Here is a 24,423-nt window from a genome sequence, read left to right as displayed (position 1 = left end):
GCTTCCATGCAATCAAACAATCTGTTGGGGTTGCTAGCATCCCGGTTTGATTTTGTGATATGACTATAAACGGGTCGTGAAATTTTTCACTGTCATAAAGGGAGGCGTGTCTAAAAGGTCGAGAACCACTGCTATAGTATATACTGAAATACCAAGCAGCCGTGCCGATGTATAGGACCGTATGATCACAGCATATAGTATCCTATTCGATGTGGACACAAGTAGGTCTCACGGCTCACTGCGATTGGTCTATGTCACACTTTTCATGCGCGGCGAGAGTGAGAGTATCGAATGCTAACATAGAATGGCAAGGACCGATTTTACCGCTTCGTTCCGCATCGTCAAGGTTTTATTCAGAATTGTTTTGTGGCAGCGACATGGGATTTCTGGCAATCCAAAAGTTATCTTCCAGAGCGCAAAATTTAATGAATCTTGTCTTGATCGAAAGCTACTGTCGCACCAACTCGGAAAATGTAAATTAAAATAGTGTGAGTGCTCAGCTGGCATCGCGGCAATGGGCAGTGAGCTTGTGTTTCGAAGTGTAATCGCGTCGCAGAGAGAGAGAGAGAGAGATTTATTGATTTGTCCAACCGTAAAGAAAACATCATTGGCACATGAAACAACAATAAATGAACTTAACGGTATATGACAGGGTGTGACCGATATGACTCTGGGTAGGGTCAACTAGTCTGATCACACCCTGCATTAACAAATACAGATATCGTGTCATAAATTTGGATGCATTGGTTGGGATCAATCAATTCAGCTCAGCATAAAAATAAAATACTGAAGAAACTAAAAAAATTGGTGTGAGACAAGCGGATCATTGGTAACAGGAGATGAGGTGACTGAATAATTCCTTTTTGAAGGAGTGGTATGGGAGGTCCCGTATTGATGAGGGTATAGCATTCCATTTGACAGGACCGGCATAGTCGATCGATTTCTTTGTGAGGTTACTTGTGGGTCGATGAAAATAGATGTTACCTTGGGAAGAAAATCTGGTATTATGTGAGTGAACAGTTTGAGCAAGGACGAAGAAATCATTAAACATAGGAGGCAATTCATTTGAAAAATATTGATGCATAAATTTAGCTACTTCAAATGTAAAAATATCGTCAAATTTTAGAATTTTGTATTTGCGGTAGTACTGGGATAATCTTGTTCGTTGGGGCAAGCCAGCCATCAAACGCATTGCTTGGTTTTGCAGGGTACGAATTTTAGAACAATGTGAAGTACAAGCATTCCCCCATACAATTATGCCATACTGTACGAGTAAAAAAGCGAAAAGTAAATTGTCCTAAGCACAGATCTAGGAACTATGTGCTTGAGTTTTGTCATTACACCTACACATCTAGAAAGCTGTGAGAGAAACGTTGCGTGGTTGATACTTTCTATAGGCGCTTCGGTAGAAGCGAGCACACATCACCAGCATTTTCTTGACTTGTAAGGGTATAGAACTAGATCTACAGAATGCATTATTAGGGCCTAAGAATTTTGGCGTATTCTCTATCAACTAATAGAGATCTTTCCATGAAGGTAGCTATAGTATATATCGGATTAATATGATATCGATTGGCTTAGCCCGCTTGTTGTGTAGGGCTCCAGAGACACGTTGCGCTGTTCATGGCGAGTGTCGGTAGTTTCTATAGTATATTAGGGTTGCCATACGTCCGAAATTTCACTATAAAAACTGCGTCCGGGAGGAAATTCTAAAATATGCCTAAATGTCCAGAATTTAGAAGGCTCGAAGTAGGCTCAAAATGTTCTCGTAAATCAACATAAACAATATTGTTTTTAAGCAGATTTATGCTATTTGAAATTTTTCTTCGCGCTGCGCGCGATTTAGTGCAACGCATATTGACGTTAGGGGACCATACATCGCCCTCGCAGAAAATACAATATAAATAACCATCATTTACTGAAATAAGTTTAATTGTAATCCAATTATAAGAAAAGGATTATTCCTGGAGTTGGTTAAAGGCCGTTGGGACAGTGTTTCTAATCCTGAGGGTCGTTTGGCTTTATTCTAGGAATCGCGAAGATGTTGGACGTTATCATCTTCCAAAGTAGTCTGGACAAGCTGACCTTTTTTACTAATCATCCTATTAATCATTGAGCTGCACCACGGAACATTTTCAAATTGAAATGAGGTCGCGACTATAAAAGGTTGGAAACCACCGGATGTGCAACCTGGTGGTGCATTTGATAGTAATAGTATGCATGGAAGAACCAATATTATTGACAGAATTCAGTCACAAAATTTTACAACCAGATGCATATAGTAAGCCTCCAAGAAGTTGCATGTATAACCCTATGGTGGGCTCAGGATCAGTGCTTTATTGGGCGGAAGGGGGCTTAAAAATGTTGTTACGGACCTGGTTACAATTACACACAACCAGATAACTACACCGACTAAACAGAGCTGTCAAACACACGACCGGCGGACCGGATCAGGTCTTCCAGACGATTTCCTCCGGTTCGTGAAGAAATCTGTTGCAGATCCACGCAATCACCAGAGCTCACATTAGAGGTGGCCCAATTCAGAACCTGTATACAGGCAATAGGCGAAAATTTGCTAGTGTGACGTCATATTGACTGACAAAGTATTCATATCTCATTGTAAAACCCGCTAGTGTGCAGAGAGAGAGAGAGAGAGAGTCTTTATTTTCATCGAACCAAAATACATAACAAACGGCAGTGATGGTGGTACAGAAAATATGCGTGCACAGTATTCGGTATTAGATAGGAATGATCGATAAGACCGTGAAGGTCATCTAGTCTGATCACACCAGCATCAAACAGGTACAATTGACTCTGAACAGTCTGGCTGTAAAAAATGTTTAGTTAAGAAAGGAAAATAGAAAAAAATTAAACAATGGTAGCAAATGATCAATGAAGCAATGTCTGGGCGAGGTAGGGCAACAGTGTTAGTGTAACGACAAGAGGTGAACAAGTAGGGCTTTTTTGAATCTATTATAAGGCAATTCACGGATATGTGGTGGTAATGCATTCCAGATGCACTAAAGAGCGTCCGGAATTTGAGCTACAAAAATATGGTAACCCTACTATACTCGCTTTGGTTAAGTCTGAGCACTGAGCACACAAGTCAAGGAAAGGCTGGTAGTGTGTGCTCGCTTCTACGGAAGCGCCTAAAGTAACAACAGCCCAAAGTTGTAAATTGCTATGGTTCAATGGAATCGTGTTTCATCATCATCATTGCTGGTTTATTAGCAATTTTATCAGTTCCATGCACCACAAAAATGCGATACAATGAAAAGATAGGAAGGTGTCGAAGCGACTTGGAGAAGTCTATGGAGTCAGACACTCACCTTGGCCTAGGCTTGTTATCTGCTGTGATAGAGCACGCAGGTTTCATTTCGCATCTTAATTCCCAATTCCCCATATTACCGCGGTATATAGAATGTTAATCAGTCTGTCGCTTCATTTCACTTCTCTCCTGAATGCACATTTCATTCTGATCCGATGGCAATTCATTCATTTATCGAGCGCACAAGTACAACACACGCGCGTCCACGTCGTCAAATTATCATGTGATCGACCGAAAAGATCATCGCTCTATCAAATATGCCGGACCTGATGTGTAGAACAGTATCCCGCCCAGCACGGTAACTGCCGCACCCCAAACCCCCCAATTGGGGGGGCGAGCTCGAAGGGGGCCTAAAATTATTTCGTGAATTAGCATAAATCATCGAGTATTTTTTGAAAATTTATGCAATTTTTTCAAAATTTTTTCACGCTGCGCGCGTATTCAAGTCGTTATTTGTCTATATTATTGGGTATTGGGCCATTACCGCGCCACGACCCACCAAGACATACAATCAAGTTTTAGGCCATATAACATGCGACTCCGAGAAATGTGCCAGAACGATCGGCAGCGAGAAAACCTCGGCCGAAAAGGTCTATGCCCTTATGCTGACCGAAGACTTCGTTGGATATACAAAATACATATAGGTTTAATTGTCCATAGGCGCCTAAATGACTGGCGCCGAATGTTCCTGAGAGAGAGAGAGAGAGAGAGAGAGTCTTTATTTTCATCGAACCAAAATACATAACAAACGGCAGTGATGGTGGTACAGAAAATATGCGTGCACAGTATTCGGTATTAGATAGGAATGATCGATAAGACCGTGAAGGTCATCTAGTCTGATCACACCAGCATCAAACAGGTACACTTGACTCAGAACAGTCTGGCTGTGAAAAAATGTTTAGTTAGGAAAGGAAAATATAAAAAAAATTAAACAATGGTAGCAAATGATCAATGAAGCAATGTCTGGGCGAGGTAGGGCAACAGTGTTAGTGTAACGACAAGAGGCGATCAAGTAGGGCTTTTTTGAATCTTTGCAATCTGAACCTCACAAGACAAATACCATCTCGCTGGGAAAAATTTTATGCCAGTGAAGAAATACCAATTTGAAATCGTGTGCGTCTCTTAGTTTAGAAGCCTACGTTTGGGCGATTCTATATTTTTTATATGGCAGACTGGAAGTCACGAAATAACATCATGTAACGAAGTCATATCAACGGGTCCGCCCGCCTGAAGATGTTTATTCATTATTTACGGGCCCTCCCGTTTTCAAGACTCTTCACTCAGATCTACCGGTAAATCTAATTACGTGAGTAGAGAGGACACTAAATTGATAGCATAATATATATGCAATCGCCGATCTGATTGACCGATTTTATCATAAATTATCGAAAATTTTCGCGCTTCGCGCTGCCTCACAATACAGTACAGATGATTTCGTGACAAACGCGAACAACGTGATGGAGGGGTCGTTTCATCACCCTATGGGAGCCCAAGACCCACGTTTTTGGGGGTCTGACGAGGTGCTATTTCGATCCTGCCAACGGGTATACGCCCGAAGATGTTTAATTATTATTGAGTGGTCCTACCTTTTCAAACACACCTCACTCAGCTCTACCGGCAAATCTGATTACGTGAGCAGAGAGAAGATAAAAATAGATAACAAATATGCAATTCCCGACCATACTGACCGACGAAATCATGAATTCTAGAAATTTTCCGCGCTTCGCGCGCTTAGGTGACAAAAGCTGATTCACTAAACAAACTCCGAACGGATATGATAAATAGCAGTAAACAGGGTATCGCCGGGGGGTCTGGTTCGGTCTATAACCCTATGGGGGGCCCAAGACCAAACTTTTGGGGGGGGGATGACGAAGTGCTGTTACGGCCAGAGGTGGTCAGTAACGAAGTACTTCGACTTTTTTGAAGTACTCAAGTAGTTCTCCTCTACTTCTGGTACTTACTCAAGTAGATCTGATTTTCGCTACTTCTACTTCTACTTCTTAATATTTTGTGATCTACTTACTTACTTGTCGCTACTTTCAGTTTGTCAAGTAGAAGTAGTTCAACCTTTCAATCAGGAAGATAGCCTGAGGAATTTCGGAGCTGTTTTCACGGAGTATTAACATTTAATTTTCGTAAAAGTTTAGTAGAGCCCAGAATTTACGTCGCGCTTCGCGCGCCGTGGATACGGAGTGACCAGTATGATTTCACGAAAGTATCGGTGAATATAATTTAGGTGGAGGGTTGGCGTGGTTCCGTTCACGCCACATTGTCGCCCTTCGCCCATATGAAATAATTCATCACAGTATATATGGCTCATCATAACGTTTGAAACTGATGTTTCGCAATGTAGCATTTTCTTGTCATATCGTAATTTAGCATGTCCATTGTCCATGGCGTGTCCTAATCTGGAAGAGTGGACTATTGACTTTTTTAGTTTTAGAGCTGTTTTAGCATACCACTTTTGAAACTTTCTAGACTAAAAACATGAAATACATATTCTGCTTTTAGAAGTAATATTAATATTTCACTTTCTATTCCCAATATCATGTACTTTGAGTTATAATTAATATCAGTTCTTTTGTCTGGATAACATACATGTTGAAGAATAAAAGCAAGTGCAGTAATGCCTTGTATTTCTGGAAATATAGCTACGCAATATGGCATTCTTACGGTCCACCATATTTTTCATTAACGTTTAGTAATCACGCAAAGTGTTTACACCGTATCCTATACAACTTCTCCGTATTGCTCTTCGACTAAACTACGGGCCTTATAATATGGGGATGGCGCCATACCCTGCTATTTTCCAAAACGTGCTGTTCGATAACACAGAGGATTTGCATCGCATTTCCTTATCAATACTATCCTTTGCATCCCACGAGGTGGGCGAATGCTTATGCTATCGAAAATTGGATACCTACTGCTATGCATCAATATGAATCAAGCTCGTCACCTGTCACATAGCTCAATTTGCACCTTTTTATAATCCATTCAAGCAGGATCGTTTTCACAACTACTTACTTACTTGAGTACTTTTAAAGTCAGAAAATTCTACTTCTACTTCAAGTAGTTTCAGGTTGCTTATGAAAGAAGTACTTCTACTTGTACTTGAGTAGATTTCTTCGTCGCTACTTCTACTTCTACTTGAGTAGCTTTCTTGACTACTTTGACCACCTCTGGTTACGGCCCTGATCCCGCCGGCCATCCGGCAGTCGACGAGCATGTCATTGTCTACATTCGAGTCGAAATACAAGCAATTACTAGTTACTATAGTCCATCCTCAAGATTGCTGGACCACGACCTGGACTATCGATCTCGCCTTCCAGGACATGCCACCCCATTTCTTGTCGCTTGCTTTTTTTCTACACTATCTTCTTCAATTTTTATACAGTGTGCATCCCTCCTCTTTACATCGGCTAGGCCAGGGTCGGCCAACCCGTGACCCACAGGCCACATTTGGCCCGCGAGAAGGTTTTGAGTGGCCCGCGAGGTAATTTTCGAAATTAGCAATATTATCAAAAATGGATTGCCCAGATTGCTAACTTGCAAGGCCAACCAAAAATTTGATTAGTCTGGCCGCAACTCTTCGGATGTGACGACTAAAATATCAGTTGCGGCGCATTGGCATATCCACGAGCCAGTCGCATTTTGGTAGATCTTCGTACATCACAATAAAGCAGAATATCCTGCGGTAGAATTATCTAAAGTTAAAATTTTCTTCACGCTTCCCACAATATGATATCACTCGATTTCTTGCTTTTAATATATTGGTACACCCCCTTGAAAATGCAAGAACTCATAATGTCTAACTATATTCGCAATTACGATAGGCGAAAGTGTCGTCCAACATGCGACCTTACGTTTGCGCTCGCAGCAAGACCGTCGACGATGAAACCTATATAGGCACAAAACGATTGACGCATGTTGGGCGAAGCTTTCGATATCGATATGTCCAGACGCCGAATAGTCAAATCCTTGCGAACTTAGCCCAGCGATATACAGCAGAGTCGCAATATATTCACGTAACAATAGTATTAACCTCTAAACTTGAAAAAAATTGCACTTCGCGTGGCTAGTGGCCCGCTCACTGGCCCTTTTGCCAAAAAGGTTGGCCACCCCTGGTCTAGGCCAAGCTGGGTGTCTGATTCCATAGACTAACCCAAGTCGCTTCGACACCTTTCTATCTTTTCATTGTATCGCATTTTTGTGGGTATCCATGTATTGAACTGATAAAAATTGCTAATAAAACAATGATGATGATGATTTCGTAACATCGATCTCCGCAGTCCTCAAGTGCTTATGATGATGAGCCATTAATCGGGTCATGCAAGACTGCAGATTTTTATTGATATAGTCGAGTCGCAGCTCGCAGGATCTGATGTTTCAATAGTTTTGGAATTTAGAAGTTCGTCGACCCGATAGTTTTCTTGTAATTTGAGCTGATGGCATATTATGGGCAACCACAAGGTGCTCCACCACCCGGACACCAGCAGCCGTACGGAGCACCAATGGGTCAACCACAGTATGGTCAGCAAATGCCAGGCTATGGTGCTCCGCAGGTCGATCCCGGCGTTCTAGCGTGGTTCCAATCAGTTGATCAGGACAGAAGCGGTAGAATCTCTGCACTCGAATTGCAACAGGTGAGTGCAGTACGCAAATAGGACTAAAATATTCGGGATGTTGAGTAAATTGTCAGCTAACTTAGACGGCACAGATTTGGACCCCCATAATGATTGGTATACTAGCCTGTAATATGTATCGACTTATCGTATTGGCGTGTGTGAGATGTTATTTTAATCCGTAATTGACAAGTGCAAATATGGTGTACGAAGCATGTCTCCAGATAGATATTTCCGGCAGATACGAAATTAGTGCATCACAATCAGTGTCAATCACTAATCAGCGATCACGATCTGTCGATCACCCTGTAGTGTATGGAATCGGTGTCCTGTGCTCACACAATTCTTTATTTTATATTACATTACTTTAACTTGATGAATCATCGCTGCTCACCTTTTACGCAAAACGTACCGAGATTACAGTAGGGACGATCACACATCCATTATTGCAAGCTGCAAATTTGTATTAGTGCCACTTATTTTTTTGTCTTCAGGCCCTCACAAACAATGATTGGAGCAGATTCTCGATTTCAACTTGTTATGCGATGATCGGTCTTTTTGACAAAGATTTTTCGGGAACCATTGATATCAACGAATTCGGACAACTTTGGGGTTTCATCAACCAGTGGCGTCAAGTTTTCAATAGCTTCGACAGTGACAGATCTGGAAATATAAGCCACCAGGAACTGCACAGGGCGTTTGAGCAGCTGGGGTAAGTTGATAATTGTTTGATTTGCATGTAACTGTCATCCAAATATTTTATATCATTTCTAAAATTAGAGAACTTGGTATAATTTCAGTAGCAGTTAGTTATGGTCTGCAGTGATTTGGCTCAAGTTTTATGCCTGATCCACTCACTCACTACCACTCCATATCTTTAAACAAATGTTTCACGAATATCTTGTAGGAAATTATAAACATTCTTCATAAATTTGTCAATCAACATCTCTTTGCCTAGTTTGTGTTCCTGTAGCCAGTGCCATAGTGTTATCTCGTCTATTCTTTAGGTTACCTACTGTGAATGATCCCCCTTAGTTTTTCATCTGTCTCTGATACATTGCGAATATGTTACATTTTTAGCATTGCGAACGTGTCATGTTATGTTATAAGCTTCATATCACAACCATCCTTTCAGGCTGTAGCTGACTTGATGATCTCCCGATCCCTTCGCTACAGCCTGGTTCTGAATTACATATATTTTGCTTTGTATTTATCTATCTGTGTATTATCAATGTTCATGGACCGAATGAATTCTCTCTCTCTCTCTCTCTCTAAATTCTCTCTCTCTGATCCAGCTCCTGTCGCAACCCTACACATTTATTAAAGCTTGTGGCAGTACTGGTTTTGCAAGCAGCTGGGTTCTTGGGACACCAGAGACCAGAGGTGTAATCACTGAACTACGACAGCTGTCTTGCCAATATTTCGAAGTTATAGAAATATATCCTGTAAAAGCAAGCTCGGAGTAGCAGATTTGCTGTTCGAATTATTGCATGACGGGGTAAAGTAATTATATGAAATTTTGAGCACGACTAGAAGGTTTAGCTTCACAGAATCACAGTAACTGGGGCTCGTTTTGACCCGGTGAGGAACCAATTATTTAGATTATGACTTCTTAAGAGTCTTCATATTGCTAGAAACAATGCTATTTTGACTTAGCTACACCGTATTCTGCTAGACTTACACGCGTGTAGCCTACCTCATACCTCAACAGATAAATTTTGTTGTCATTACGTTGTTCTGAAATTAGGAGTGATCCATGATACTGTTCTTGACACGAGGTGTTTCTGGTCTTGAAAAGGGTCAAAACACTGTATTCAAGTACTCTGAAAAATACATGTATTGATTAGTTGCCGCCTTGGTTGATATAATAATACGATGAAGATGAGGCTCAGCAATTGCTATAGTGTGGGAATCGAGACATCCCTGATACAATCGAAACTGATCAAGTACGAAAGCACGGCATGTGATTGACACTCGTCACACCCCCACTACCGGCCGCATTTTAGTTGTGAACTATATTTTCTCAGATACCGCCTGTCCCCTGGTTTCGTCAACGTGGCCTTGTACAAATTCGACACAGGCATGAGAAGGTCTCTGACGTTTGAAGGCTTCATCAACTGCTGCATGATGCTGCAGCAGACGTCGTATCACTTTCAGCAGAAGGACACACGCAGAGTCGGTCAAGCTCAGTACAACTATGAAGAGTTCATGCACACGGCAGTGCTCTGTCTTAAGCCGTAGAAGCATGATGTCGCAGTAGGTGGTAATCAATGTGTAATAATTTTAGCATGGGAGTAACTGATTAATATACTTTGCATGGAATATTGCTTCTGTAATTTGTTACTTGGTTTGTGATACTACCCTCATTATCTAAGTCGATGGCGTCCGTGGTAGGTCATGATTGGCAATCCAGCTCGGTTGAACAGTGAAAAAATTATGAGCAGTTCATTCTGAGGTCTCCCATTAACAGAATAGTTAATTATGACCCTGCTCTTTGACATTTGACTACTTTTTTGAGTCCGCATTGTTAAGCTAAAATATACATCATTTTTTTTAATCACCATCATGTCATTGATATTGCGACGACGTAATTTTCCAACAAATGCATCGATATTTTATGTAGCCGTAAGTGTAGTATAGGGCGCCCTCATGTCAGAATCGGCCCTTGCACGTCAGCTGATTTATTGTTTGAATTTATCTAAATGCTGGAATTTGATCGAAAGTCATGAAATTGTAGTTTTGTGGGTTCATTTTTCAATAAATAGCTGGTCTTATATCATATGTGAAATTTGGCCTATACCTGACAGGTTTTGAGCCTGACCCGAAGGTTGATATTGTAGTCTGAAAACGTACACAGATTTTATATTGTCGATTCTTCGAGTGGTCATTCGACCCGATTCAAACATTAAATGTTTTCGAAATGCGAGCCTCTGAACCCTTGTCTCAATCACTCACCCCTTGCCAATGTACCAAAATTTCCTGTTATATATCATGCAGCCTTCCTGTCATTTTATCGCAGTCTTGCGTTGCTTTTAATGAAATGCCAGTCCCCCTTGCAGCCCACTACTCATTTGTGGCTTGATTGTAATGCGAACGCATTGTGGTTCGACTTCGTAAAAATGTGTGTATGCTCATGCTCATTGGTGGGTTGCGCAATAAATTTTGCATTTGCGTGCACGGTACACCAATACATCCGCTCTTTGTTGTTTTGTTTCTAACATAGCAGAGGTGGCGATGCATTTGGGTAATGTTGTTAAATGCGGCAAGGGTAAATTGACGCATTATCAAATATGGCGACCCCACTATAGTAGTCTTCTTAGTTCATGTCTAATACTTTGTAATAGTGCTCGTTATCGAAGATACCATATATTTCATGTTATCACTGCACATGTCTTCTATTGTGTTGGATTGTTTCTTTTTTTATAAATCGTGAATAAAATTTGAACCATCAGTGGGGTCCAGGTTGTAAAACTGGTAGCAAGCGATTGCATTGCAAGGATTTTACCACTGCAAAGTACGAACTCTTCTTTTCTTCGTAGAATTGTCCTTACTCTTGTCTACAGTGATTCTGATCGATAAATCTATATTCACCTTTTACTACGATTTGTAGTATCGTCCGACAAGAGCTTCATTATTCGTAAGTGGTGCCTTGGGTAAGAAGTATGTAGAGGTCAATATTTAGTTATAGCAATGGTTAAGCGTCCGGCTCCTTGTTCGGTAGGTCGTGGGTTTGGTCCCCGGCCGGGTCAGGTCAAAGACCTGATTAGTGACACTTGTATCCATGGCGTAACGAGAGAGTAGCTCAAGAGAAAAAGAGCCAGACAGCATTGTTGCGTCCCAATGCCAATCTCCATAACAATGAAAAATTCGAGGCTGATTGTGGGAGTTCCAGGGCCACGAGCGGAATAAAATTTATATTTTCGTAATCAGTGCAGAGTCAGCTTTCGATTGATACCCGTTTTACCAAATTTAATGCTCGGCAAGCCGGTCAAAAATGACCGTCAAATTGCCTGTAGCCAAATGGAAATTGTGACGTGATACACTGTCACGTCATACACGTTCACTGAGGCGTGAGATTTGCCTGTGTCGACACCATATAGGACACTATGGTCTCACATTGAGCCAAATTGACGATAGACTAAATGTGAATTCTGAGCTCTGTACCAACCCGAATTATGATATGTGTCGATGTATATACTATCCATCCCTCGCTTCTCTATCAATTTGTCTCTTGTCTACATACACGTTCGGCAGTGATGTTTATTAAAATTGGATAGAAAAGAGTACAAAAAAGTCATCATCATTCCCTTCCAACGTTAGTGGTCAAATTCCGCACATGGTCCTGCACGGCCGCGTCGAGTAAAGTGAAGATATCTTGACATCCGCTCGTAACAACTAGTAACGCGTCCGCCATTTCATCAGCATGTAATCTGGAAAAACGTATGAAAATATCACAAGAGCCATACAAATCCGACCAAATAAGATCACATCCTGTAACGCAGTCGAGGATTCGTACTAGTAAAATTATACTACTTTTTACGTTAAAATGAGCCGCAGAAAGTCAGTGCTAGTGTTTGTCTCGATAGGCTAGATATGGTCAAATAGCTAATCTAAGAATTAAAATTATCAGTGGTCACACTGCTATACCAATACGTGTAAAGCTAGGAGCTTTGATCGAATAACGATGGATACTTGGCAGTCATGAGTAATGCAACTCAATAGTTTATTATCTTTGCAACTTCAACACAGTTGAACAACAGTCAAAACCTACAGTAAGCAAAAAATATGTACCAAAAATCTATGCATGTCGCTATTTGATTAAGTGCTAGGACTCGTGAGACATCCCTAGTTGACAACTTATATACGGACAATAGTCAAACACCAATCCAGTGTGACATACCTTCCATTCTGCTCTACGTAAATCATCTGATTCAATTTTGGAAGCATACTGGCAACAATCGCTGGGCAGTTTGTGCTCTCCTCCACGCGATTCAGGTCTTTAATACCAAACCCTCTGTAGACATTTACCGAGCAGGCGCACGTGTAATCCTGTATGAAAAATTTATATTCATATCAACAACGGATGTGGAAAAAATTGCGGTTTCACACGAGTTTACGTTCATGGTCACTGGTCACACCCCTGCACTCAACTAAAACCAAATGAACTACAAATGGAATATTTTATGAAGAGGTGATAACTACACTCCTGGATATGTTCGGATTTTCTTCGATGCTTCATTGAAATGGGATTGATAAAATGGTCAAGTAGGCCTATTATTATTTCAGAACTTCATGACACATTTGAATAATATATTCATATTTATTCCCGAAGCTTTTCGGCTGACACTCATCAGGGGATACTGTCAGCAATAATGCGAGCATTCAAACAACTATCGTATGTATTACAAAAATCAGTCTCGCTAATTATGACGTCACACAGAGTAAATACAAAGTTTGAAAAACGAAAGATAGCGAAACAAAACAAGTTGATGCGCAATTTTCAAATGATACAAAAATTCTTTCTTTAGGCATAGACTAGGTTGACTCATAGCGATGATGGTGGACTCAAGAACAGACAAATGGAATGAATTGCGACCCTTAACCAATATAGAGAACATGCCCTCATGATAATTAGCAGCACACTTATGATTTTCCAGTAAATGTTTGCCGATAGAAGACTTTTGACCCATGGCTTGGTTGTGTTCAAGAACAAGCAAACTGTTTTGCTGCGATTGCGAGATATATGATTTCACAGGCGGTGGAATGTGGGATGTTGGTCGCCAATTTCTAATATGCAATGACACTTGACGGCCATATAACACTCATGCATGCAATCGCACATGAGCTACGGTAGAGAAAAATCATTTAAATTTAACTGAGAAACGTGTTTATCATCTTTAGTACAGTACAAATGTCATTCGATGGTGAATAAAAGAATCTTACTTTCAAGGCAATTCCTGCATCGATGAGTCCCAACGTGGCCGCATTAACACACACACAATAATTGCTACCGTCTGACTGTAGCACCTGGATGTTGATATCAATCTGAGACCTGCAAACATCACATTAGTAAAAAAATGGCTTGGTGGACTGTGGTCATCAAATATTGAACAGATATTTTCTTCTACTTATTGCCTTTGATACAATCCTCTTATTCATGCCATATTATTTCTGAACAAACTCGGTCGTTTCTTAGTAAGTTATATTATGAATGCATGCGGTTAAGAATAAGTTCTATTAATATCATGTGGCAGAAGCATAAAAAGTCTAGCGAGTTCCCCTGATTCAATTAAAAGAACATATAAAAATGTGTAATACCACACAAAAATGTAAAATATTGTGTTACCAGGTTAACGTGTCCGCATAATCTATTAACGAGGTATAAAACAGGGGTTTGTAACATTTTCAACAAGCGGGTCAGTTATATATAATGCAGCGCAGGCGCAGGCCGCACGTAGTCATTCTTGCAGTTTGTGGGACTGACATTAATAATTGGTAACGGTGAAGGTGAGAATGAATGAAATTTGATATCACACTTCAGATAATAATGAATAGCTCAAACAGTAACGTTTAGAGCAAAAAAAATTCATGTGATGACATGACTTTTGTGAAAATGATTAAACGCAAAGTAAGCATATACATGCATACTTTAATGATTTTAGCCCTTCTCTAAGGCCAGTTGACCTTAGTTAACTAACTAAGCTAAATGAGAAAGCCATTTCACGTGCAGCACCACATTCCAGAGCAACTTTCCAAATATATTAGTGTTTCAAGTCAATCAGGCTCGTACCGCAGTACAAGTAGTGTACCGTAATTTAGTAGTAGTAATTTTGAAATAATTCAAACAATACTCTAAATATGTGAATGAAACATCAAGAATGAAGCAAGGAACAAATCACATATTATAACTACTCCGTAAAACTTGGGGAATGTAATATAATATCGGATTGAAAACACTTAGCAACGGCTTGTTTTTGCCAAAACACAATTATATTCACACAAAAATCCAACGTACGCACCTGGGGTATAGCTCAGTAAGGATAGACGCTTCGAACGTTTGCTTGATATGCATTGATAGTTCCTGACCTTTCCTATCACCTCTTGGTCGGTTTTTACGTTCGGCAGTGCTGAATGTGGCTTGACTATATTCACAGTTAATAAGGGCTTTATCTGGCAGCACCTGAAATTAAAAGATACCGTAGTTGGTCTCAGACAGAGCTACGAACCTGCCTGTCATAAGAAATCACCAGCCTTATTTGCCTTTCGGTTTTTCCCGTGTATCAGTTGTCACAATGGGTACGTGGATACGCATTAGAGATTGGGGGTAGTTTTACGCCGGACACTATTACGGTTGCAACCCTGCCAGTTTCACCGGAATGGACTTCGACACAGCAATCGATAGTGCTAGTCAGGTCAGTGGATGGGTTTTAGTGGACAGTTGCCGATGGTATTTGATTGCGACACCAAAGCCTTCACCACTGAGAAATTAAGTCCTTCGAAAAGCAGGCCCGCTGCTTGCACTCGAATAGCAGGAACCTCTACTTTAACCACTGCCGAGCTCATGCTACTACCAATTGCATAGATGAAGCGTTATTTGGAAAGAGCAAATGAAATAAACACTCACTTGGTTTCTCATGTTAGGCGAAGGCTCGTGAGGTCCGTAAACTGCCACTAAAACCTGGAATTGAACACAATGTTCTTGTGAGAAAAAGTCTACCAATTGTACAACAAACCATACCTTTGTGTTGCCCTGTTCTAAATATGCAGACCCGTCAGCCTGTGTGAACACGCCCAGTCGACAACGTGTCCTTCTCAATTCTGATGGTAACCGTCCGTCTATCCGATACCCCTCATCAGAGATCAGTTCCAGTCCCGCCATGATAGTTGAAGAATATGATTTATCTTTATTAGATTGCAAACTTATCTGGTGAAGACAGACGCATCTTAGTTACACTGATGAGAACAATGATCATTACGGCAGAGCAAAAAAAATAGCGATTAATTTCCGAGTTGAGTATCAAGTTTCAGTAATTGCATAAGATTTGACGGTGGCAAACAACATAGATTTGTTAAATGACAGGTCTTCCACGACTCTACATTCCCTATATCTGTCACAAAGGATGATAACATGTCTTGCATGGAGATTGCAGGCAATCGCATAAATCACACATAGCATGATTGGTTGTCAATGCTGTCACGTAGTATTGGAACAGCAATTGAAATTTTATAAATGCAAATGAAGATTAACAGCAGAAATGACAGTTGTGATTCAAAGCGCATAGGCGGTAAGAAGTGGCTAAACCGCCTTCCTCTGAAATTATATACACATTGTCATAATTCTTTGCCATTCGGAACTATCATTTCAGTGAATCCAGGTTCTTGGACTTGGCACGTGAGAAGATTCCCATGATGGAAATGTATCTGAGTCAATAGAAATTAATACTTTTGACATCGAAGATAAATCATGCATTGTTAGGGCTGAGCAAAATCGATAACTCAACTGACTCGATTCAGAGTTGAGTATTCAAACACCAGTCATTTCAGTGTCATAACTAAGGCGATTTTTTTAACAAAGTAAAATTTCTTTTGCAACCTGCATTTCGTTTCTATCGTGGATGTTTGCACTGCACATCTTGCAGCCTAATTTATAGACCTGCTGTTGTAGACGGCCCATTGTCTGCTCATTGTGAATCATGAACGGTCAAATGAAACAAATAGGTTGGCATGGTGTAATGCTCAACGTACCGCAATATCCTAATTGAAGCAAGACTGCGTGGGCATCGGCTCTTATATCAAGAAGCGCATGGTGAAAAATTGTGATGTAGACAACAATGTCAGAATGAAGCAACACAGTGTGTCACCAAATGATTAATCTAATTGTTGTTGTCGCTTACGCTTAATCGGTCATCTAGTGCGGCATCAAGACGATCAACCAGCCGCCGCCATCATAAACCACATTCCGACGGAGCCATGGCGCAGAGGTGGCTGGAATAGAACCACATGGCGCTCAACAATAGAGACCGAGCTAGCGCAACGCGGGCTATCGCTCGAAGACGCCCACGACGGCCCACGCTGGAGGCGCTTAATAAGGGCCCAAAACTGATTATCTTGATGTTCATTTGTTTCCCGTTTTCTTTTGCCCTTTTATTTAATTGAAAGCCGATATATATATATAGGCCTAGTTGAATAAATAGATATGTAAACGGTCAGAAACGTGAATGAAGAATTACATCCTCACTAAAAGCACCACATCGCAAACCATTTTCTGGCCCTCGACCACCATTGCCGGTTTCGCAGGAGTGTGGAATGTCTCCAAGGTACTCATTTTAAAAGCAGTGAAGTTGTGTGTTAAATCGTCTTTGGATATGGAATGCGGTGGGCCGCCAAATGTGGCACTTTTGTAGGACAGTGACTCCATCAAAATCTTTCCGCCAGGTTTAACGAGGGAAGACATCAAGTCAGAATAGGCTTTGTGGTCGTCCAAATTGATGGCAACGAAGCTGCCTCGATCAAACGAGGCATCGAATTGACCGCATATTTGCGGTTTCATGTCGAACAGATCCCCCTGGTAGAGTTTTATATTCTTTTCTTTGGTCTTGTACAAGACGAAGGGTGCATCCGCCAACTTCTCGGTAGTGTAAGACAGAGAGTTTTCTTTGTAAAATCTTTCAATGGCGCCTTTGGAGTACTCCAACCCAATCACCTCATGCCCCTGATCGGCCAAGTAGATTAAATCAAGTGTTTTCCCGCATAACGGAATAAATACTTTGCCAGTCTTGCCCGCGGAAAACAGGACGTCATGATATTTCAACAGCACCGGTGAATACTCTTTTCTATGAAACCCTGGATCACTATCAAGGTCGACCCATCGATCTTGGACCCAGTCATTTGGGGTTAATTCCACAGGTTTAGCTGTCATTTCAGACTAATTCTGTGAAGTAATATGAAAGACATCGGTTAAAATTACAGTTTTCATCGGTTTTAGATAATGCGATGGGGCCTGATTGTTTCTTCAACTAGTCAATGATCAAATGAGGTAGCCTATTGAGGTCATAACGGGTTTGCCAGCCAGAGGGTAAAAATACATCATATTTTTTCAATGTTGGTCAGCGAAAAGGTTGGTCTTCAGTAAATCCAAAGATTCTCTATCCACCCATGGGGGAGTTTTACCGGTTATGAGCCCATTTATAATACTCAAAGTTTGTCAAGATTAAGTAAACAAATATATCAACTTGATTGCATAATGTTTCTACGAAATATACTCAGTATAGCTATCAATGGTAGCGAATCAATTTCAAAACCATATTAGAATAATTGCCAAGCGAAATTTAATGCATGAGCTTGTCAGGTTGGCAAAATATGCAATTCAAGGTTGTTGTGGTACTTGCAAATATCAAAGTTGTCATAAAATCCTGAAATTTATCTAGGTAAATGAGTAAATCCAGAAACAACTATGAATTGCAAGTTCACAGTTCCCATACATGAGTTGCTCCAACTCCAACCAAAAGGCATCTACTAATCAATGACTGAGTAACGCCACCCCCAATTGAAAATCATCACCGCTGTAGTACGGTGGGGAGTCCACTACTACAAACTCAGACAACATCCTCACTTGAAACTCAGTGAAGTTCTCCACCAAATCTTTCTCTTCCGCGTAATGCGGAGGACCTGTACATTTTGCAAGATCGTATTGGTATAGTTCCATCAGAATTTTTCCTGACGGCTTGATCAAATTTGACATCAAGCGACCGTATTTGGCACGGGTGGAAACATTTATCGCGACAAAACTTCCTCGATCCCAAGAAGCGTCAAAATCACCACACACTTCCGACGATAAATCAAACAAGTCGCCTTGATAGATGGTGATATTATTCTCTCTGGCTGCATACCTCACAAAAGGTTTTCCATCAAGCTTCTCCGAATCATACGTCAGATCGTTTTCGGCGAAAAAATCTTCGATCGCGATCTGCGAGAACTCCAACCCGACCACTCCGTGTCCTCGCTCAGACAGATAGATCATATCCAAAGTTTTTCCGCACAATGGAACAAAAACTCTTAATTTGTCTTGACCCATGACGCGATCATGGTATTTCACCAAATTCGCGTTGAAATGTTTTTTGTGAAACGGCGGATCCACTTTTACGTTCCAAGTCCACTGGTCGGGAGTAATTTCCGATGGTACACGAGTCTTATCGTCCATAATAATTATAAGTTGATGTACTAGAATAGGAACAGGTGTTCATAATAGTCATTACTCATTGATGTAACTCAGGTAGAAGCAGGAATTCACAAGTAGGCCTAGGTAGTGATTTCAAAGACATTAGAAAATTAGTCGGTAGACTAGTTGATCAAGAATATGTAGAATAAAATATGATATGTGGATCACTGATAAACCCGACAGTTTCTACTTGACTTATAATCGAATTTACAATAGGACAGTCGATTTTGCCTGACTTCAGTTGAATGATTTACTAATCCGTAGTTAGTAAATAAATCCTAAACATATACACCACACTTCTACCATAACCATAAATCGTAATATTTGGATTTTAGAATGTTGCGCAGTAATCTCTCTACAATCATATGAATACATTATCAGCACTCAGCAGCGTAGACTTCATTTATGCATCCCAAATTCTGACAACTAAGGATAATTAGGCAATCCATTTAACTTCAAGTAATTTAGTCCAACGCACCATATCGTTAATAGCGGTCTAGCATTATCTATCTTGAATTGCACTCGACTGCTAAATGTTACTTTGGGTTTACGTGAAAGGCTTGATTTCAACATGGCATCATACATTTGCGAACAGTAGAGTCATAATTAACAAAAAAACGTCAGAACACATTTATAGAGGATATAAAGATCTATCACGCGTGATACCGGTAACGCGAAATTACCTATGAAATTAACCAAAAACAAATACCAGAATGTTAGGATTATCTGATTCAGTGACTCAATAACACAGCCCCTAACAGGATATCGTCCCCCTTGTAGAAATGAGGCTTCGCAGGGTTGAATTCCAAAGCCTCTACTTTGAAATCGGTGAAAGCTTCCACGAGATCCTTTTCTTCAGTATGGTGAGGAGGACCAGCATACTTGGAGGCGTCATATTTCCACACTTCCATTAAAATTTTCCCCGAAGGTCGGATGATAGATGTCATCAATTGTGCGTACTTCTTGCGAGTCGGCACATTTATGGCAACGAAACTACCTCGATCCCACGATGCATCAAAGTCTCCGCACACCTCTTGCGATAGATCAAACAGATCCCCTTTATAGATCGTAATATTTCTCTCCTTTGCAGTATATTTAACAAATGGCTTGCCGACTAGATCTTCTTTGTCATACGTGAGATTATTCTCTGCGAAAAAATCCACGATTCCAATTTCCGAGAATTCCAATCCGACAACTTCGTGCCATTGCTCTGATAGATAGATCATATCCAAGGTTTTTCCACACAATGGAACGAAAATCCGGCGTTCTTTCTGTTCCGTGGTCAAGCGGTTGTGATATTTTAGCAAAATTGAGTTGTACGAAGCAGCGTGGAATGGCGGATCTTCCTTTTCTGTCCAATTCCACTGTTCTGGTGACAACTCTGTGCGGGGCATTGACTTATCATCCATAGTAGCTATATGTGAACCAGAGTGAAGTTATCACACAAAATTCTATCACACAAATCGAAGGGTATCTACTAAATCTCACATGTAACAACATGAACGGTGGTATCATTAGAATGATGGAGCATTCACGTATCCGGATAGCATATCCGGATTTAGACACTGACATATGATAAAACGTAGAAAGAACTCTATCCACGCCAAATTCTATGAAGATCCGTCGCCAAAAACGCGTCCAAAATAGATAACCATGAATTAGCGCATCCGCATCTTCGACGGCAGAGCTGGATGCCCTGACTGGTGACCAAATGCCCAAAGTCCATGAGTGGACGGCCCAGAACAACCTTTGCATAAACGCCTCGAAATCGCAATTGCTGACAGTCAATTCAAAAAATAACCTAACCGTTATTATCGCTGGTCAGCCCGTTTCCAACACAGATAATGCCAAATATCTCGAAGTTTTACTGGACTCGAACATGTCCTGGAAGAGTCATATTCAGTCCCTAGAAACTAAATTATCACCGAAGTGCGGCCTGTTCTACAGCCTTGGGCGCTTCATGCCAGCATGGGTTCTCCTGATACTCTTTAAAATCCTTAATCCAATCGAAGTTACATTATGGCATCCTCTGTTGGGGGGCTGCCAGTAAAACTGCACTCAAGCCACTGCAGAAACTACAGCATAAAGTGCTCCGAATCATAGCTAGGGCTCCAAAGGGGCCTGGCTGCCCATCCAATAAGTCGCTGCTGAAGAGATTCGGCGTCCTAAACATAGAGGATATGCGGAAACTAGAAATCGCCAAGTTTATGTATCAGTTTCACTGCGGTCGTTGCCCCGAATATTTCAATGACTTCTTTACCTCTGAATCAAAAGCGCACAAGTACAACACACGCGCGTCCACGTCGTCCAAATATCATATGATCGACCGAAAAGATCATCGCTCCATCAAATATGCCGGACCTGATGTGTGGAACTAGTATCCCGCCGGCCATCCGACAGTCGACGAGCATGTCCACATTCAAGTCGAAATACAAGCAATTACTACTAAATAAATACAGTCCATCCTCAAGATTACCGGACCACGACTGACCTATCGATCTCGCTTCCCATGACATGCCGCCCTATTTCTTGTCGCTTTCTTTTTCTATACTGTATTCTTTACTTTCATTCAGTGTGCATGCCTCCTCTTTACTACGCCTAGGCCAAGGTGGGTGTCCGATTCCATTGACAAATCCAAGTCGCTTCGACATCTTCCTGTCTATTCATTATATCGCATTTTTTGTGGTGTATTGAACTGATAAAATTGCTAATAAACCAACGATGATGATGATGATAGCGCTTGTAATATTTCAACCATATACGCGAGAAGTTCTCCTGTTTCGAAGAGCGCAGTTCCAGCAACGAACATTTGTACTAAATTTCAACGATATGCCTAGAAGAAGCTTGTATAGCTCCTTAATCGTGCCAAATATTATAGCCATAGCAAATGTCTTAAGGGTCTTAAACACCGCCGACTTCTAGAAAAAAATACGACATTTTGGCGATTGGCATGTATGACAATTGCCACTAAATCGGAAAAAAACACTCGTTTTACAATGAGCGCAGTTCCGGAAACGAACATTTGTACTAAATTTCAACGATATCCCTAGACGAAGCTTGTACAGCTCCTTAATCGTGGCAAATATTATAGCCATAGCAAATGTCTTTCAGCTCCAAAACATCGGCCATTTACAGAAAAATTCACGACATTTTGGCGAATCGCGTGTATGGAAATTGTCACGAAATCGCAAAAAGCTCTCGTTTTACAATGAGCGCAGTTCCGGCAACGAACATTTGTACTAAATTTCAACGATATCCCTAGACGAAGCTTTCCACTACGGTAACGCTAGTTCCCAGAGAAAGATTGTCGACGAATCATTTGTTTACATCTCAACCATTTCTCTGGTGAAGCATGACTCGCTACGCGCTCACGCGCTGTTTATATCAGTGATGAGCATCGGAGCGGAGTCGGAGTGGATTCGGAGCGGAGTTTTGCCGATTTTGTGACAGTCGGAGCGGAGTCGGAGTTTACTACAGATATTTTTTCGGAAAATTTCGGAGTATTGTAACTCTTTGTCTCCGATATCTTTGGATAGCTCTGACCAGAATACACTATTGATTATGATTACAAACCAAAACACGGACAGGTGACACCTAGTAAAGTTGTAACATGACGGGTAACATGCAAAAATGATTGCCAAGTGCATAAAAATCAGCCATCTGTACTGCAATTGGGGACTGGAGAGTAAATAATACTATGAGGCCAACCATATTATCACATGTACCATGTTGTACCATGTGTACCCTGTACCAGTACCATGCTTGCCACTGTTTGGGATAGCCTACTCGACGAGATTCACCGGAGTATTTCGGAGTCTGGGATTGAGCTCTTCGGAGTCGGAGGGAGTTTTCCTCAGACACTAAAATTGTCGGAGGAATTCGGAGTCTCGAAAAGCACTATCCGCTCATCACTGGTTTATATAGCTCAGTGGCTCACACGCAGAGCTCGCTGGAGTTTCTAATCATTGTATATATATCATTGGTTCCGTTTATTGGGAATAATAAAGAGCTATTCTCGCCCTATATCTGAAAAGATAATTTGAAGTGTGGTCCCATCACTGCAATTACCCCAAAATTGCTCTCAGAACTCAGCATTCTACCTTGATCTGAAAAAGAACAGGAAGCCGGTAGTTCGGAACAATAACGAATCTGCGAGTCATTCAAGCATGAGTGACTCCTTTTTCCTTTCTTCTTCAGTGATGTCGTGATTCCCCACGTGGCTTCGATGGTGTCGGTGATGTACAGCAGGAAGATGTGGCTGTAGCCATTATTGATGTGAGGCGTGTAAACTACTGCCCATAGCGCAGCAATGCACTCAGAAGATTTTAGGTTCATGAAGGTACACAACCACAGTAACTAGTAAATGATTTGTATCAACAGTTGAACAGTGTATGCATGCCAACAATGTAGCCTACTCTGTTTAGGTTACACTGCGAAAGGAAGACCGGGCCTCAAAAATGATAAAAGGGGATTAGAGGGTGGTACAAGTGTCGGGAAAAAGCAGGGTTGTAGCAGAATCACAAGTCGAGTCATGGTATTATGACCCTAGTCCGATTCCAGGTTATTGTGTCGACTGCTCAGTTTACAGTTTAAGTGTTCTTAAACTCACTTTTGATAACCCTGTTTGGTGATACCGAATGGTTATCATTTACAATATACTAATTATCCTCACTGTTATTGTACCGAGATAGTCTTGGCTGTTGAGAGACTGTTTCACTACTAAAATGAGAGGACTCGGCGTGATGTGATGGAGCTTCCATCAGTTCATAAATATTCTTATCATTTCAAAACATCACAAGACTAAGATACAATGAAAAGATAGGAAGGTGTCGAAACAACTTGGAGTAGCATTTAAGATCAGACACTCACCTTAGCCTAGGCGAAGTAAAGAAGAGGCATGTACATTGTACACTGAATGGAAAGTAGCCTACAATGCGAAGGCGAAAAAATGAGGTGCATAGTAACCTCCAAGTCGCATAGAGCAGTGCTCTTCAACCGGGGTTGTCGTACACCCTAGGGCAGTGGTCGGGAACCTTTTTCGTCTGAAGAGCCATATTTGCCATTGCAATTCCAAAAAAGCCGTATCTATCAATCAACTGTGACGTCACAATTGAATATACGTGACGTCATCGTGGTACGAAATCGAAGTTCACTGCATGATATTCATCGTGCGCGACATATTTTCTCTGTAAAAACTCGTACTGATCATGCTCATTTATTTGTATTTCAATTAGCTATGCAATGGTATTTTGAAA

The 24,423-nt window shown here is 41.0% G+C and overlaps 5 protein-coding genes and 1 long non-coding RNA gene across 7 annotated transcripts; 2 read left to right on the top strand and 4 right to left on the bottom strand.

Annotated features, from left to right (window-relative positions):
- The first annotated feature begins 7,687 nt into the window (after positions 1–7,687).
- Positions 7,688–11,403, top strand: LOC145448151 (peflin-like). Its single transcript, XM_080326479.1, has 3 exons — positions 7,688–7,971; positions 8,445–8,662; positions 9,978–11,403. The coding sequence occupies exons 1-3, from the start codon at positions 7,774–7,776 to the stop codon at positions 10,189–10,191; spliced, it is 630 nt and encodes a 209-aa protein (XP_080182605.1). The 5' UTR covers positions 7,688–7,773; the 3' UTR covers positions 10,192–11,403.
- Positions 11,404–12,192: 789 nt separating this feature from the next.
- Positions 12,193–15,830, bottom strand: LOC145448146 (exosome complex component RRP41-like). Of its 2 annotated transcripts, none has more exons than XM_080326474.1 (6): positions 15,689–15,830; positions 15,575–15,628; positions 14,970–15,130; positions 13,894–14,002; positions 12,851–12,999; positions 12,193–12,380 (listed from the first exon to the last, which is right to left on the bottom strand). In XM_080326474.1, exons 1-6 carry the CDS (start codon positions 15,827–15,829, stop codon positions 12,251–12,253), a joined length of 744 nt encoding a protein of 247 aa, XP_080182600.1. In that variant the 5' UTR covers position 15,830; the 3' UTR covers positions 12,193–12,250. The 2 variants fall into 2 exon arrangements, with proteins under 2 accessions (XP_080182600.1, XP_080182601.1); XM_080326475.1 differs by having other exon boundaries at positions 12,900–12,999.
- A 40-nt stretch (positions 15,831–15,870) lies between these two features.
- LOC145448147 (thiopurine S-methyltransferase-like) lies at positions 15,871–17,869 on the bottom strand. The gene is made up of 2 exons (XM_080326476.1): positions 17,131–17,869; positions 15,871–16,834 (listed from the first exon to the last, which is right to left on the bottom strand). Exon 1 carries the CDS (start codon positions 17,867–17,869, stop codon positions 17,177–17,179), a length of 693 nt encoding a protein of 230 aa, XP_080182602.1. The 3' UTR covers positions 15,871–16,834; positions 17,131–17,176.
- Positions 17,870–17,879: 10 nt separating this feature from the next.
- Positions 17,880–19,151, bottom strand: LOC145448148 (thiopurine S-methyltransferase-like). The gene has a single exon (XM_080326477.1). It carries the CDS (start codon positions 19,148–19,150, stop codon positions 18,470–18,472), a length of 681 nt encoding a protein of 226 aa, XP_080182603.1. The 5' UTR covers position 19,151; the 3' UTR covers positions 17,880–18,469.
- A 19-nt stretch (positions 19,152–19,170) lies between these two features.
- Positions 19,171–20,641, bottom strand: LOC145448149 (thiopurine S-methyltransferase-like). The gene has a single exon (XM_080326478.1). The coding sequence runs from the start codon at positions 20,575–20,577 to the stop codon at positions 19,900–19,902; it is 678 nt and encodes a 225-aa protein (XP_080182604.1). The 5' UTR covers positions 20,578–20,641; the 3' UTR covers positions 19,171–19,899.
- A 2,662-nt stretch (positions 20,642–23,303) lies between these two features.
- Positions 23,304–23,845, top strand: LOC145448303 (uncharacterized). The gene is made up of 2 exons (XR_013917864.1): positions 23,304–23,507; positions 23,593–23,845. It is a non-coding gene; the product is annotated as an uncharacterized LOC145448303 (long non-coding RNA).
- Positions 23,846–24,423: the final 578 nt, after the last annotated feature.

The sequence above is a fragment of the Botryllus schlosseri genome, chromosome 10, assembly GCF_051294905.1.
Source record: "Botryllus schlosseri isolate E-star chromosome 10, Bs_hap1, whole genome shotgun sequence".
NCBI lineage: Eukaryota > Metazoa > Chordata > Ascidiacea > Stolidobranchia > Styelidae > Botryllus > Botryllus schlosseri.
This window is presented reverse-complemented; position numbering and strand designations above follow the sequence as displayed.